Source organism: Microtus oregoni, unplaced genomic scaffold, assembly GCF_018167655.1.
Source record: "Microtus oregoni isolate MIOR12 unplaced genomic scaffold, Mior012 000035F_ref0000213, whole genome shotgun sequence".
Classification (NCBI taxonomy): Eukaryota; Metazoa; Chordata; class Mammalia; order Rodentia; family Cricetidae; genus Microtus; species Microtus oregoni.
In genome coordinates this window covers 916,533-932,153 of record NW_024543094.1, presented here as the reverse complement: position 1 = coordinate 932,153, position 15,621 = coordinate 916,533, and the positions used below count along the sequence as shown (strand labels likewise).

The following is a 15,621-nucleotide window of genomic DNA, read 5'->3' as shown; positions in this document are numbered from 1 at the left end:
CATTCTGATTAGAAAACAGATGTAAATGTGCCATCTGTTATTCTGGAGCTTAGAGGCATCTGAAGGAAAAGGCAGCTGAGATTTTTCATGACAGTGCGGAGCCCACCTGCTGGCAACTGCACACAGGAGTCTCCCATCCTGACAGTGACTTAAAGCTGAGCACCAACACTGCCAAACTCTAAGAAATCTGCCAGTACACGAAGGTCTCCAAACTGATGGCTCAACAGATTCAGCTGTTTTCATCTCTGATCAAGATGCCCCGGGGGTAAAGTAAAAACACCACACTGTAAACATCAATTAACACCACAAACATTTTTTAAAAAGGAAGTTTATTGGTCTTTAAATGGCTCAAATTGCAAATAAATGAACCGGGTAGTGGCATCAGCCTAAGACATGTGATGCATCTCTGTCAGCTGGCTTCATAGCACCTAGTACCCAGGAGAGGGAAAGGTCTCAAAGCAAACGGCCACGATCATGGTTAGGACCCTGGTTCGACAAGGACTGCATGAGTGCACACAGCCATGCTGGGCCTGCTGGCTGGGGGTACACAGGGAACTCTAATCGCGCACATGGCCTAGCCTGTGAAAACATTAAATCAAACCCTTTAAAGAGAAGTATTTATGATATGCTGAATGTAGTATCTAGACAGCTGAGTTCCTGAACGCCTGTCTCTGGTAGTTTCATGTACACATTTGTTTCCTGGAACGCCTGAGCATCTCTTTGACCTGATGAAATTCTGACTGTGCAACAAGAAAAACTGTTTAATCAAGTGTCTTAGCCCCACAGAGGAAAAGAAAAATCTAATAGTGGTTTACTTCCCATTGAAATTATGTTCCTAACAGCATGCTTGAATTCTTGCAGCGGAAACATCACAGTCTGACATTGGTCAGTGTGTGCCTAACATGTTCGACTGCTTCATGTTAACCTTAGGAAATATAGGTACAGTATTCATTATGAACATAAAGAGACTACAAAGACTCCTCCTAACGCCCAAACTGTAACCTCGCGAGTACACATTTAGAACGGACAGGTGGCAAGCACTTTTCCTCAAGTGTCCTAGTGCAAAACCACATTAGCTCTCCTGATGGTCTTCCCTATTCCCTGCTCCCAGGAAATTTAACACTTAAACGCACATCACTTGCAGAAAGTGATGACTGGGGACCAGCATTCTACACAAAAGGAGCATTCATTCAAACTTGGTACTCAAGCCCATAATCTAAAGTCATCGTATGAATATATGCTGGTCCTTTATCTTTAACTACCTTACAGCTCATTAAACCAATGACGGAGCTCTGGAACTCTCAGAACCAGAGTATGGCACACATCTTTAATTTGGTCAGCAGACACACACTTCTCAGGAATCTTCCTTGTAGCTCTACACTGCCTGGCAAGATAAAACCTTGTAACCAGTCATGTGGGCAGTGAGTGGCCCCAAGTGCTAGTGAGAACACACCCAGAATAATGTAGCTGGATTATTTTCAGTTTCTAAATTAAGGCATATTCAAAAATGTCCATGTATAAGTTCACACCATTTTTCTAAGTTAATTACCAGGTAATTAATATGCAGATTCACAGATGGATTACTCTCAGTTTTACTATATGCAACAACCATGCCAGTAACTTCTTCTTCTAGATTTGCATAACAACAGTTTAAAAAGTGGTACAATTAACATGTTCACAACTGTCATTTTTCAAGGCAGTAGAAGACCAAGACATTTTAAAATAATATAAAATTTAAGCTTTATAATAAACATCAGAGGAAGTGGCCGTTCCTCCTACCCACCCCATCTTACCTCTTGATTAACAATTCAAGAAAGACTGCCCCCCGCCCCCCCAAACAAGCTTACACGCTACATTCAGGACTGTGATAGATGTAGGCAGTTATGAAATAAGTTGAGCTCTGCTTCTTGGTGAAGCCACACAATTTCTTTTTTAAGTGAATTTGACTTCCAGTGCAGTTCCGATTCATGCTTTTAGTGACACATAACAATTTCCAAAATGTTAGTGTAATTTCAGTCAATGAGCCTTCAATGGCAATGCTTATAAATTACATTTATTAGTATGGTCAGGATAAGAAAGGAGTTTGGGCTTCCATTATAAAATGCAGCATCTTTCTCTGATTCTCTTGGCTAAACTTTTCCTCTTCTTTTTTCCATTCTTTTCTTTGCTGTCTTCCATCTTTCTGGCTCGAATTTCCCTCATTAAATCAAAAAATACCTAGAAAAAGGAAAGTAAATAAAATAAGCAACAGCAGGAACTTGGTGCTTCTGTGTTGCAGCAGCAAACCCTGGGGATGAAGGAACCCTATCTAGGAGTTCCTTCCTGAGATGGCCCAGGGCCACTCACAGGATGGCAAGTGCTGCCCTGTACCCTGGCGAGTACAGGCAGAGGAAAGCACACAAGCAAGCTGGAGTCTCCAAGAAGCTTGAGAAAAAAACCCAGCAACTTTTCTGAATGACGTGTACCTCTTGGTAAAATGTTTGTATAATAAATCCCACCTATTTACTGTAGTTCTCAAGATTCCAATGAAAACTGCTATATAGTAATGATAGGGCCAAGATAAAACTCAAATGATTACATGATGTATTTTTAAAAGGCTATTTCTATTTTATGTTGCATGAGTGTTTTGCCTAAATCTATGCATGTGCACCAATGGTGTGCCTTGTGCCTGATGTGGCCAGAACACTGGATCTGGTGTTCCAGGTCGTTGTGAACTGTCACATGCATGCTGGGCACTAAACCCGGGTCCTCCACAAGGGCAGTCAGTGCTTTGAAAAACTGAAACATCCATTTTATGGTATATACAGACCATAGAAATATATACTTTGAGCACTTTGATTAACAAATGTACTTTGCTAATTAATGGTAATTATTAAAATGAAAAAATTAGCATAGTAACAAAAATTGCTAGTGAAATAACTGAGATGTTAAATTTCAATTACAAATCTTTTGTCCTCTCACAAAGAAAGGCCTAGAAAAATGAAAAACAGTATGCTAAGTGTGAGAGGGGAGGCTAACTCTCACATTTCATATTCTAACATCCTTGGTTTTTAAAGTCTTGATGCCATAAACTCATCAACTTCCTATCTACTTTAACAAATGTTTGAATTTTCTAAAGAAATTCAGTTACCACTTATAGAATTAAAAAATACAAAAACCCCCAACTGAAATAAGACTAAAAAACCCCCAAGAAATATAAAAGATAGCACGTCACATGTGTATGTACACATACACCTTAAACGACAATGACTGCAATGTCTGACATGCTTTCTTAACATGCCTTCAGTTCTCAAGGGAAACCAACTGAGAACTGCCAGGTACAGATGTATGGAGAATGGCACCTGTGTGGGAGGAGCAGGACATGCACATCTGTCTGCATCTGCAAAAATGAAACAATCAAATGATGGAGCAAACACCACTGACTTCTTAGGACACTATCTTCAAGAGCAATGGGATGTTGGAATCACTGGGCACCTCTGAATGTACTCTGGTATGTAACTTCTACCTGGGAAAATTACAATTTTGTACATAAATAAAATTGAAATAAGACATAAAAATTATTGAAAATTGAAAATTGGAAACAAGAATGACTACATTCTAAGTTGACGACACAAATCATGTAGAGGGGGCTGGAGAGATGGCTCAGAGGTTAAGAGCATTGCCTGCTCTTCCAAAGGTCCTGAGTTCAATTCCCAGCAACCACATGGTGGCTCACAACCATCTGTAATGGAGTCTGGTACCCTCTTCTGGCCTGAAGGCATACACACAGACAGAATATTGTATACATAATAAATAAATAAATATTTAAAAAAAAAAAAAAAAAAAAAAAACAAATCATGTAGAGGAAAGCGTGGGATTTCAAGAATAAGAATTTTTGGAACACAGTATATGGCAAATTCACCTTAGGTGTTACGGATGAATAAAGATAAAAACAAAAGTCCATCAACAATAAGGACCCAACGATGCTTAGAATGCATGAGACTCTAGTTGTGATCCTGAATAACAAACACACACTCACACACACTCATACACAAATACTTATGCCCACATATATGCCCACAAATACTTATGCACACACATATATATACATACCCCAAACTCCAGTAACAACAAAAATAAGGCCAAACACTCTGGCTTACTGTGAAAGTAATTCACTGGGATAACACAGGAGCCATTCTGTTGTTGTGAAGCCAGGATTTCCAGGGTGAACGTCACCTCAAAGAGGTAAGGTTCTATGATAGTAAATCTGAACTGTTAACGATGTGAATTAATGAGTGTTTCTTTCATTTTTTTTAAAAAAGTATTCTTTGTTCTTGTTCAGTGAAAAATCAATGAGCAAATATTCTCATGTTGAGAAGCAATGAGCAAATATTCTCTGGTTGAGGCTGCTGAGTAACAAATCTATCAAATGGAATCAAAGATTCTTAGGAGAACAGTTGATTTTTGAGCTGAGGCAAGAAATGTAAACTTGAGACATGAAAGTGAGGATGATATAGAAACCAATGATGCAGCAGACAAGGGTAAATTCTGGAGGGGAACATCCAGTGCTGAAGCACCACAACAGCATAAACCCCACTGTTGGATTTCTACTTCTCCCAGAGATTTCAGAAGCCTCTGCTTCTATCCAGATGGGACTAGCTCCAGTAGGAAGCCTCCGTTCTGACCAAGCCTCCATGAGAGAGACCCAGTACTGATCTCTACTGCCGACAGACACAGTACACTATGAAAAGGACGTAAGGGAAGGCTTACATGTATAGTAAGCTTCTTTTAGAAATTACCAAAACTAGAAACCATGGTAGAAAATATTTAAATTGGCATTAGATATAAAGTCCCATTTCAAATGCCAACTAACAGAAACAGCAACTAGGGAAAAGGAACAAGGAACCAGATACCCAATACTCCCCCAATTGAAGGACCATCAACTTTTTCTTTACTATACTCTCCCCTTCTTCCCATCTTGTTCTCTGGCTCCATCCTCTTTTTTCATTTTAGGGCAACCTAGTATGTATGAAATTTGGTTTTCTAATTCTATATGAACAACCAGAGGAAATCCCTCTTCGCATAATGAAAATATCCAAAGGCTCATGCTTGACTTAAAATATCTGTGGTTGAAAATAAAAACAGCCCTCATCACTATTTCCACTTTTAAGTATTTATTGGCCCTGAGTTCACACCACAGACTACATTAACTTTCAAGAAAACTAAGGAGCTATTATTATAAAAATGAACACAAAAAGAAAGTACACACACACCTAAGAATGGTCAAAGACTCTAAGCCATGCAACCCAGAAATCACAAAATAAAACATCCAAATTCTGACAGCATGTTCTTCCAAGTTTTCCATGATTAAAATTAAATTAATGCTGAATGAAGACAGGCTGCAGATTAGGAGACAATAATGACAACAAATGAAGTGGACAAAGGACTAATGTTCTTACTATAAAGTAGATACAAACCAAAAGGTATGAAAGCCGCTAGATAGATAGGCACAAAAAAGGGACTTCAGACTTGCAGAAGATGGAAAGTCAGCATGAGCCAATCAAGGCATGAGCAGGTTCACAGGCAGCCAGGGTTCACCATTTTCTTGCAAGTTCTAAAGGCTGTTTTAATTGGGCTGGCAGGGTCATATGAAAATGGTTTCTTGTAAAGATGATGGAACACAAGGACACTATCATGATGGGCACTTGGTCACCACAGAAAGAATCCCTGCCTTTTGCTGAGCACCCAAAAAACTTGTGGGTGCTGGGGGAGAGATGGCTCGGTGGTTACAAGTACTTTTCCTTTCAACGGCTGGGTTCATTATAAAGACTAATCGTGTCTTAAAACTGTTCTGTTATTGGACACATGGAGCTCTAGTCGTTGCATCTATAAATATTGTTTCAATGACCATCACTGTATATATATATATACATATATATATATGCATATGATTTTACCTAAAATAAATCTTAATGCTTTATTTCAATAGTTTAGTATTTATTGGCTTTAATTATCTCATATTACATTTTGATCATATTCTTTTTTTTTTTTTTTCTTTTTGGTTTTTCGAGACAGGGTTTCTCTGTAGCTTTGGTGCCTGTCCCGGAACTAGCTCTTGTAGATCCGCCTGCCTCTGCCTCCCGAGTGCTGGGATTAAAGGCGTGTGCCACCACCGCCCGGCCTTGATCATATTCTTTCTCTCCTCCAACTCCTTCCAGTCTTCCCCATCTCCCTAACTACCCAAGTTTATTTTTTCATTTTCTCTCTCAAACAACGAAAACAAATCAAAACACATATCCCTCCCAACAAAAATACCACCCCCCTTCAAAAAAAAACCCCATCGAGTCTCTTTTGTGTTAGCCAAGTACTCCTGAGCACGGGACCCACCCTGCAGTATAGTTATATACCCAGTGACAGTACATTGAAGAAAACTGATTTTTCTCTCTCCTAGTTACCATAAATTCAAACAGTTTCTTGGTTAGGAGTGGGACTTTTTGTCACTTCCCCTTGTCCATGCTAGGATAAATACACTTTTAGAATTTGAAGTAGTGGGTCATAATTTTGATAGATAATCATCACATTGCCCTTCTATAACATGAGGCTTTTTCTATATTCTTGCCAAGAACGTATATCTTCATTTTTTCCCAAATAAAATGGATTAAAAAATATTACATATTTTTAAATAGTACTTCTGCTTATATAGGTAAGACTAAGCTCCTTTTCAAATGCAAAGCCATCTACATATTTTTTCCTTTTTGGTCCTTTTCCTTTGTAGTCTTTGGTAGATTGCTGGCTGTCTTCTCACTGTCCTGTAAGAGCTCTGACCTAACTTCCATGTCTTCTGAGGTCAGCAGATGACGACCACATGGCTGTGTCAGCACAGCTCATCTCTGTGGACTGCTGCTACCTCTCTTCCTTTTCCCCTCAGTCCCAGTCACTTAGTGTGTTCATGAGCTGTTTAAGACAATTAGGAAGAGTGATATGCATACGTAACAACAGTGTTTAATTTCTCCTTTCACGTCCCTCACACTCAATCTTAAAATACATTTTATAAGTACTTTAAAAATATTTAGCATAAGGACTGGAGAGATGGTTCAGAGGTTAAGAGCACTGGCTGCTCTTCCAGAGGCCCCAGTACCTGCATGGCAGCTCACAACTGTCTGTAATTCCAGTTGTAGAGGATCCAACACTTGAACAGACAGGCAAAACATCAATGCACATAAAAATAGAATAAGTAGATAAATAAAATTTAAAAAATATTTGACATAATCTTCCAGGAAACCAATACAGTATATGGAACAGAAATATTGTTGGACTCACTGTACACAAGTATTAAAAGTCTGACCACATTTCTAAAAAAATTCAATCATAATGACACCATCATATCTATTACAGATTGTGGCAGTTTGAATGCAACTGGCCCCCGTAAGCTCATAGGGGGCGGCACTACTAAGAAGTGTGGTTTTGTTGGAGTAGGTGTGGCCTTGTTGGAGAAGTATGTCACTGTAGGGTGGGCTTTGAGGTCTCCTATGCTCAAGCTATACCCAGTGAGACAATTCACTTCCTTGCTGCCTGCTGATCAAGATGTAGAACTCTCAGCTCTTTCTCCAATATCATGTCTTCCTGCATGGAGCCATGTCCCCTCATGATGATGACAGACTAAACCTCTAAAATTGTAAGCTACCAATTAAATGTTTTCCTTTAAAAGAGTTGCCGTGGCCATGGTGTCTCTTCACAGCAATAGAAACCCTAAGACACAGCTGAACAAAAAGAACTTACGTTTTTTTTAGCTTTATGTTTATGCCTCAATTTTCTTAGTGAATATGTGAGTATTTCTTTTTGAGACAAGGTCTCACTGTAACTATGTAGACTAGGCTGGCCTTGACCTCACAAAGATCTGCCTGCCTCTGCTTCCCCAGTGTTGGGATTGAAGGTCATGCTACTACACCTGGCCTACTTTATGCTTTCTGGATCAGGATTATAGACTTCTAAGTATAAGCAGACTAATCCACAAAAACTTGATGCCATCTACATCAATGTGACTCCATATAGGAGTTTTCTAGAAAGGCAAATGCTCAGGCCCTGTTCTGGAAAAGTCTCTAGTGGTGAGCCTTAAGGATGTGTGCTTGTTAGGATTGACCAACAGTTAGCCTGCATAGTGGGCTTAAAAGGCTCCTCTGGATAGTCACAGTACACAGAGACCGGAGAACATCCTACTGGGAGTCTTCAAGAGCCAAAGCCATCTCAGCCCTGAAGAGAGTCTCCCCTAATCCTGGAAAGGGTTCCATATAGTTCCCAAGAAGGGTCTGTATCTTCTTGTGCTAAGATAAGGGGGGTGTAGAGGATTTCCCTTTGTACTCAGGGAAACAAAGGCCGAGAGTAAAGAATCACTGTAGTAATGGAGATTTAGGGTAATCTTAAATAGGAGTTCCTCCATCCAGAGGGCACTCTCCCATTCCAACCTTACCCAGCACCAGGAAGGCATCAGTCAGGGCAGACACATATAGTGCTGGCATGTTAGGGTCTAAAGAATTTCTTTTAGACAATCCCATTAAAAATAAGGCAGTAAGTGGGATGGGGGAATGCTGCTGGTGATTAAAAAAAAAAAAGCACATTTAGCTGTACGGTCTTGTATCTGAGAAAGTCAAAGACTAGGTGAAATATAATTTTTTTTTTTTTTGAGACAGGGTTTCTCTGTTTAACAGTCCTAGCATCCTAGCTCTCTTCCAACTAGCTCTTGTGGACCAGACTGGCCTCAAACTCACAGAGATCCACCTGCCTCTGTCTCCCAAGTACTGGGATTAAAGGTGTGTGCCACCACTAAAACCACCAGCAAGTATAAATTTTTAACATGTCTTACTTAAGCATTTAGAGAGGGTATAAATCAGTCTCTGTCAGAGCTGGTGGAATGGCTTAGTGGATAAAGGTGCTTGACAACAAGCCTGAGGATGAGCAGAGGACAGACTCAGACTCCTGTGTGCTATCCTCTGACCTTCACAGGTATGCTATGGCACTCCTCCCCCCCAACAAATAAACTAAAAAAGAACCCAAAAAACTCTATTAAATCTTCGTTTGGATCTCAGAATCTAGATAAAGTAGGATAACAGGGTCAATCAACAGCGTACACACAGTGCAGTAACAGTGAAAGCACATTTTACCTTGTCAACATTGGCGCGCGTTTTAGCAGATGTCTCCACATAGTTAACATTCCATTGGTCAGCTCTGTTTTTGGCCTCTTCTACAGAAACCTGCCTTTTATCTTCCAAATCTGATTTGTTACCAACCAGGAGAAACGGAACATTCTCATCTTCTTTCACTCTTAAAATCTGCTCCCTGATAAGTAAAAGCAAGAGAGAAATATTAACACAAGGTCTGTACATTAAAGATCACAAAATTGGGGCTGGAGCAATGACTCAGCAGTCAAGAGCACTTGTTGATCTTGCAGAGGAACCAGGTTCAGCTCCCAGCACCCACAAAGTGGTTACCAACCATTCCTAACTCCAGATCCAAGGGATGTGATGCCCTCTTCTGATCTCTGTACGTATCAGGCACACCATATGGTTCACATACCTACATGCAGCCCAAACACACTCATACACATAAATCTAAAACTAAACAAACTCTACAACAACTAGCCACCTGCAATCAATCAGATTTATTTTTTTATTTTTTTAAAATATTTATTTATTTACTTATTATGTATACAATATTCTGTTTGTGTGTATGCCTGCAGGCCAGAAGAGGGCACCAGACCTCATTCCAGATGGTTGTGAGCCACCATGTGGTTGCTGGGAATTGAACTCAGGACCTTTGGAAGAGCAGGCAATGCTCTTAACCACTGAGCCATCTCTCCAGCCCTCAATCAGATTTATTTACAACCATGTTTCTATATAGTAACAAATTGATTTATTACCTATCATTGATCACTTCAGTTACATGTTTCCTAAATAACAATGGAAAAATACAACAAAGGAGGGAGCACAAACATGGCAGGAGCATGTGAGGACATGCTCCCATGCAGGTGACTCTACTTCTTTGGTTGCTATGTGTGAGCATATTTCATGCATCAGCAACATTACATATCATTTACTATTCAATTCAAAATTTGTTCAGATATCCTTAGTTGTATTTTTATTTATTTTACTATAGTTCCCCTTCTCCCCCAGATTCATATGAAACCCAGGGCCTCAAAGATGCTAACCAGGTGTTCCACCACAGAGTCCCATTCTCGGCCAGACACTCCCAGTTCGTGCACAGCATCTTTTTCCTGCTCCAGGCACTCATTCAGGATATGATGCAACACTTAGTTTCCTGACACTACACTAGGCTGTGTGGATTCTCAGACTATTCTTGCTTTGATGATGACTTTGGAAGATTTGAGGAACATCACAGAATGTCTCTCAGTTGGTTTTTTGTGATGTTTTTCTCACAATTCAACTGGGATTATGGAAGAAGCTTTCAGAGATAGGTAACACTATTCTTATTATATTCTAAAGGTTCCCCCAAAGTGCTTTGACAGCTTCACGAAGGACAGAAATTTCTGAAAGTAGCTTTTGTATTTAAAGCTGTTATATGTTAGAAAGATATCACCAATTGCAAAGTACTGTGGCTCTGCTCTTCCTAGTCACGTGATTGTTTAGCAAAGTACTTCTGTGCCTCACTCCCTCATCTGGAAGATGGCCCGACAATGTACTTCTCACACGGTAGCTGTGAGAATTAGAAGGGAAGTGCTTACCTGTGAGTCACAGGTGCTCCTGCTGCCTACTGGAGGAAGATCCTCCGCAAGTTTGCATGTGTATTTATTTTACAGGTCATAGGGTTGAATCCCAGGCTTTGGGCATGCTGGGCAAAGCTGTACCACTGAGCTATGACCTCATTCCCTTCCATTCTGAGAAGTCTCACTAAGTTGCCAGTGTGGCCTCGTCTTGAACTTGTGATCATTCTGCCTCAGTATCACAGAGAACTGGAGTTACAGGTATCCACAACCCTGTCTGGCCTTTTCAGTTTAAAAATGAAGAAACATGGGCCGGCTGGATGACTCAGATAGTAAAGGCACCTGTCACCAAGCCTAACAACCCAAGTTTCTTCTCTGGGACCCCCATGACAGAAGAGAGTAGACTCCCACTGTCCTCTGACTTCCACATTTACACTGCAGCAAATGCACACAGGTGTAAGTATGCGCACATGTGCAAAATAAATAAGTGTAATTACAAATTTAAACTAAGAAACCAAAGTCATTATCTTAGATGTTGCTATCATAGAATTATATACCTTTGAAATTATTAGAAGACGCAGAAATTATAGGAACAGAAACATTTTCAGTTGAAAGAAAATGAGAACATTAATGGACTATTTGAGTAATAAGTCAGCAAAATATATCTGATTGGTTTGTACAGTTACATATGTTATATTTGCTACCATTCACATTATCTTGAAAAAGCATATCACCATTTTTGCTATTTAATTTATATGTTTGTGGAGAGAATTGTTGGCCCATTATAGTTTGTTTTTGGGCTGGTAACAACAAAATTTCTTACTTTTTTGTCCATTGAGAGACAGATTCTCATGGTTCCAGGCTGGCCTCAAGCTCACTCTGTAGCTCTGCCTCCTCCAGTGCTGGGCTCAGGTCCTTGTAAGTGACTTTCTTAGCCAGTTTCCTCACAGGCAGAAGACCGAATTAAGACACTAAGGACAATGACTACCACTCAGTCTCCCTAACACTTGGTGGGTGACTGACTTCTGACCCTAGTTCTCCTGTGTTGATAAATGCCACTTTGCCAGGTGCTGCAAGCAGACTCATTCTGAAACCAGTGACCAAATTTAGCAGAAACATGGAAGACCTGGACCAGAGGCAAGATGGTGACTTTCCTTTTCATAATCTTTTTTAGATTTATTTATGTTATGCATGGATATTTTGTCTGCATGTATGTCTGTGTACTATATGTACGCCTGGTACCTGTGGAGGTCAGGAAAGGGTATTGGATTCTTTAGAATTGCAGTTACGGATGGTTGTAAGCAACCACGTGGGCTTTGGGAACCGAACCTGGGTACTCTAAAAGAGCAACAAGTGATCTTAACCACAGAACCATCACTCTATGCCCAAGATGATTTTTCTTAAGATTAACAAGTTTTTTTTTTTTAAAATTAACCACTTTGCTGTCATAGACAGATACTGTTAGGTCTGTAACCTTCATACATTTTGCTTAATGCTATGGTTATTTTAATATATACATTGGTATAAAATTTTTAAAATATGAAAGTCCCTTTAAAATCTGGCTCAATTTCATTTCTGAAATAAGGAAAGGGAGCTCCAAAAAGTTCAGAGTTCACAGTTTTCAAGTCTAGTATGTATTACCATGTGCCATACTGTTATATGATCATAGCTGCTGCAGGCGAGAAAGAAATGGGTTCTGTTCTCTCAGGTTTCCTTACCTGGTATAGAAAACTATGTAAGTCAAACTCAGTACAAGGCTTAAGTGTGAAGCTCAGAGAGTCGGAGCACTTCCTGTTCTTCCAGAGAACCAGGGTTCTACTCCCACCCACCTGGCTGTGCTACTTCAGTTCTAGAGGAGCCAATGTCCTCTTCTGGCCTCCATGGCGCACAGACATACATGCAGACATCCACCCACACATACTAAAAAGTGTGGCATAGTAAGTGTGACACGAATACTGTGCAAACACATCATTTGAGAGAAAGGAAGCAATGGCCTGCCTTGGTACAGAGGAGCAGGAATGGTGGAGGCTGAGGCTATTTAGAAAGCAGCACCTGGGCTATATTTGCAGCTTAGATCATGTGGAGCACCTTCCACGGCCAGTCAGACTGTCTGTCTCACACGGGCTTTCCCGCTGGTGCTGAGCCACTAGGCCCACTTTCTGGGAAGGGCAACACTGGAGATCACAGAAGAATCCATCATCTCAATTCCCAGAGTGGTCAATAACCACTATGGTGAAAATTTATTCCATTACCTACAACAGGGCCTGCTACATAATAAACCCGTCCGCATTTTCTGGAGGCATGACTCTCAGTTGCTAAGTTTCCAGGATCTGTAATTCTCTATGCAGCATCACATATGACATTCCCTTACAGAAACACATTTAATCTGATAAATCAGTTCATCTTGTGCATTTTCTCAATTACATGCTCTCTTAGATTCCCTTAAGATTCGCCATTTCTTACAGGCTCATCTTTTATGTGAAATTTTCCCAATTCCTCGCCTTTCTGGAACTTCTATGATGATCACTGCCCATGTTTCCTACTTTACCCTCCATCGGGTTTTACTTCATGCCTTATATATACAATTAGGCTGTGAAGATCTTATTAGAGAACATATTTATCACACGCTTCCTTTGTGTCTCGCACAGTGAAATTCCTATCACAGAAACAAAACTATAAAAGTAAAGAGCATCTTTGATGATGCACTCAGTACTTTCATGATTACTCCAGAGACTGTTCATGCTGATATCTCTACACCAAATGTATGCCAGACACTGATTAGGTAGAAAGTAAAGAAGATCTATTGTAGAACAGAATCAATATGCTAAACTACAGTGATCATTATTCTCACTTTATAAATGAGAATATATCCGCTGAAAGTTCTGGACACCTATACTATAAGGAGAATGGCAATGTGTCTGTGATCATGACACAGGTGCTGAGAAATTAATAACTACTACAAGAAATATGGGAGAATCATTGTGACCCTCTGGGTCCTTAGAACGACAATGTCCAGCACGAGGGTGGCTCTAAGACCTGAGTATGTGTGCATCTATCCACAGAGGTCAAAGTCACATGCTGAGATCAAAGTGGAAAGACACACTGTTTGAGCAAACAGCTCCAGTGACCCACCGGTCTCTGGAAAGAACAGTTGTGTGTACAAATGAGATCAGGCTCAGCCATACCTGAAGTCCGCTGTGGCTGCAAAGGACTCCATCTCTGTGATAGAGAAGACGCAGAGGAACCCCTCCCCACTTCGGAAGTAGTTGTCTCTAATTGCAGCGTAGTCCTCCTGCCCAGCTGTGTCTAAGATGTCGATCTGCACCTCCTCCCCATCCAGCACTACCTTCTTCCTGTAGCTGTCTGCTTTGGTAGGTTCATAGTCCTCTACAAACTGGAAAATACGTCCATTTTTTAATTATTAGTTTTATTTCTTAAAAAAATCTGATTTAGAAATCATTACTCTTTACCTGTTTCCCCAAAATGGTAAAAACTATATTGATTTTCATTTTAGATAACTGGTCAGCTTCTTTATCTGCAAAAAGATTAGGCTGAAGTCTTACTTCTAGGCTATTTATAGCTTAAAATTAGTCTGTTTTCTTCCTAAAAGCACTATACATATGAAAAACATTACACACACATATATTTTTATCAGATTTAGAATCCCACTCTAGATGATTCCAAATATACAAGATTTTGGTACCAGAATTATGGAGCTATTAACAAGCCAGTATTTAGATAAGCACCACTAATTCTTTCTCTACAAAAAGACAAGTCAATATAGAAAACTGTAACCTTTGAGATCCCAAACTACCTGACCTTTAAACAGTGCCATCCCCACTCCATTATTATATCCACAGATCTCTTTGCTATGTGAGCATGTGCATGTGTGTGCATGCACGTGGGCTCTCTCACTCTCACACACACATGCATGCAGGTACGTTGTGTGGGTCTTTAAAATTTGTTTCTATAAATATTTTCAATATTTGCTTAGTGTTTATATCAGTTATTAGAATTTACCTTTGACAGTAAGGGCACTGAACTGCTACTTACTCAGTTACATACATACATCCTAAGTCTAGAACAGCAGACAGTACATGAGACCAGTGGCTCTCAACCTTCCTAATACTGGGACCCTTTATTATAGTTCCTCACGTTGTGGTGACCCGCAACCAAAAAATTATTTTTGCTGGTACTTGATTACTGTAATTTCGCTGTTATAAACTGTAATGGAAATATCTGTGTTTTCTGATGGTCTTAGGCAACCCCTGTGAAAGGCTCATTCAACCTCCAAATGGATTGTAACCCACAGGTTGAGAACCATTGTGGTATAATCACAATAATTATTTAAAACATTTTTTTTTAAATTTTAAAATTTATTTTAAATCCCAACTGCAGTTTCCCCTTTCTCTTCTTTTCCCAGTCTCTTCCCACCCATTCCCTTTCTGCCTCTCCCATCCTCCCCTTCCTCCATTTCTATTCAGAAAAGGGCAGACCTCCCATGGATATCAACAAAACATAGCATGTCAAGTTGCTGTAAGACTAAGCACCTTCCCATGTATTAGGGCTGGGCAAGGCAACTCAATAAGAGGCAAAGGGTTCCAAAAGTCAGCAAGAGTAAAAGACAGCCCCTATTCCCACTGAGCATAGGAGATTTTCCCATCTTCTGATATCTTCTCTAATTTCTTTCTTCAAAGACTTGAAGTTCTTGTCATACAGGTATATCCCTTGCTTGATTAGAGTTACACCAAGATATTTTATATTATTTGTGGCTATTATGAAGGGTGTTGTTTTCCTGATTTCTTTCTAAACCCATTTATCATTTGGAGGGCTATTGATTTTTTGAGTTAACCTTTTATCCAGCTACTTCATTAAGTATATGTTTATAGGGAACCTCGTCATCTTGTTGGAGTGAAACCAGTGCCTGG

General features: G+C 39.9%; 1 protein-coding gene across 1 annotated transcript in view; it reads right to left on the bottom strand.

The window, feature by feature from the left end:
* Positions 1-312: 312 nt before the first annotated feature.
* Positions 313-15,621, bottom strand: part of Rala (RAS like proto-oncogene A) — a 50,715-nt gene continuing 35,406 nt past the window's right edge. The window contains exons 3-5 of the mRNA XM_041630872.1: positions 13,879-14,087; positions 9,138-9,312; positions 313-2,217 (exon numbers count right to left, since the gene is read on the bottom strand). Coding sequence (XP_041486806.1) covers positions 2,095-2,217; positions 9,138-9,312; positions 13,879-14,087 — 507 coding nt within the window. The 3' untranslated portion in view covers positions 313-2,094. The remainder of the gene's footprint in view (positions 2,218-9,137; positions 9,313-13,878; positions 14,088-15,621) is intronic.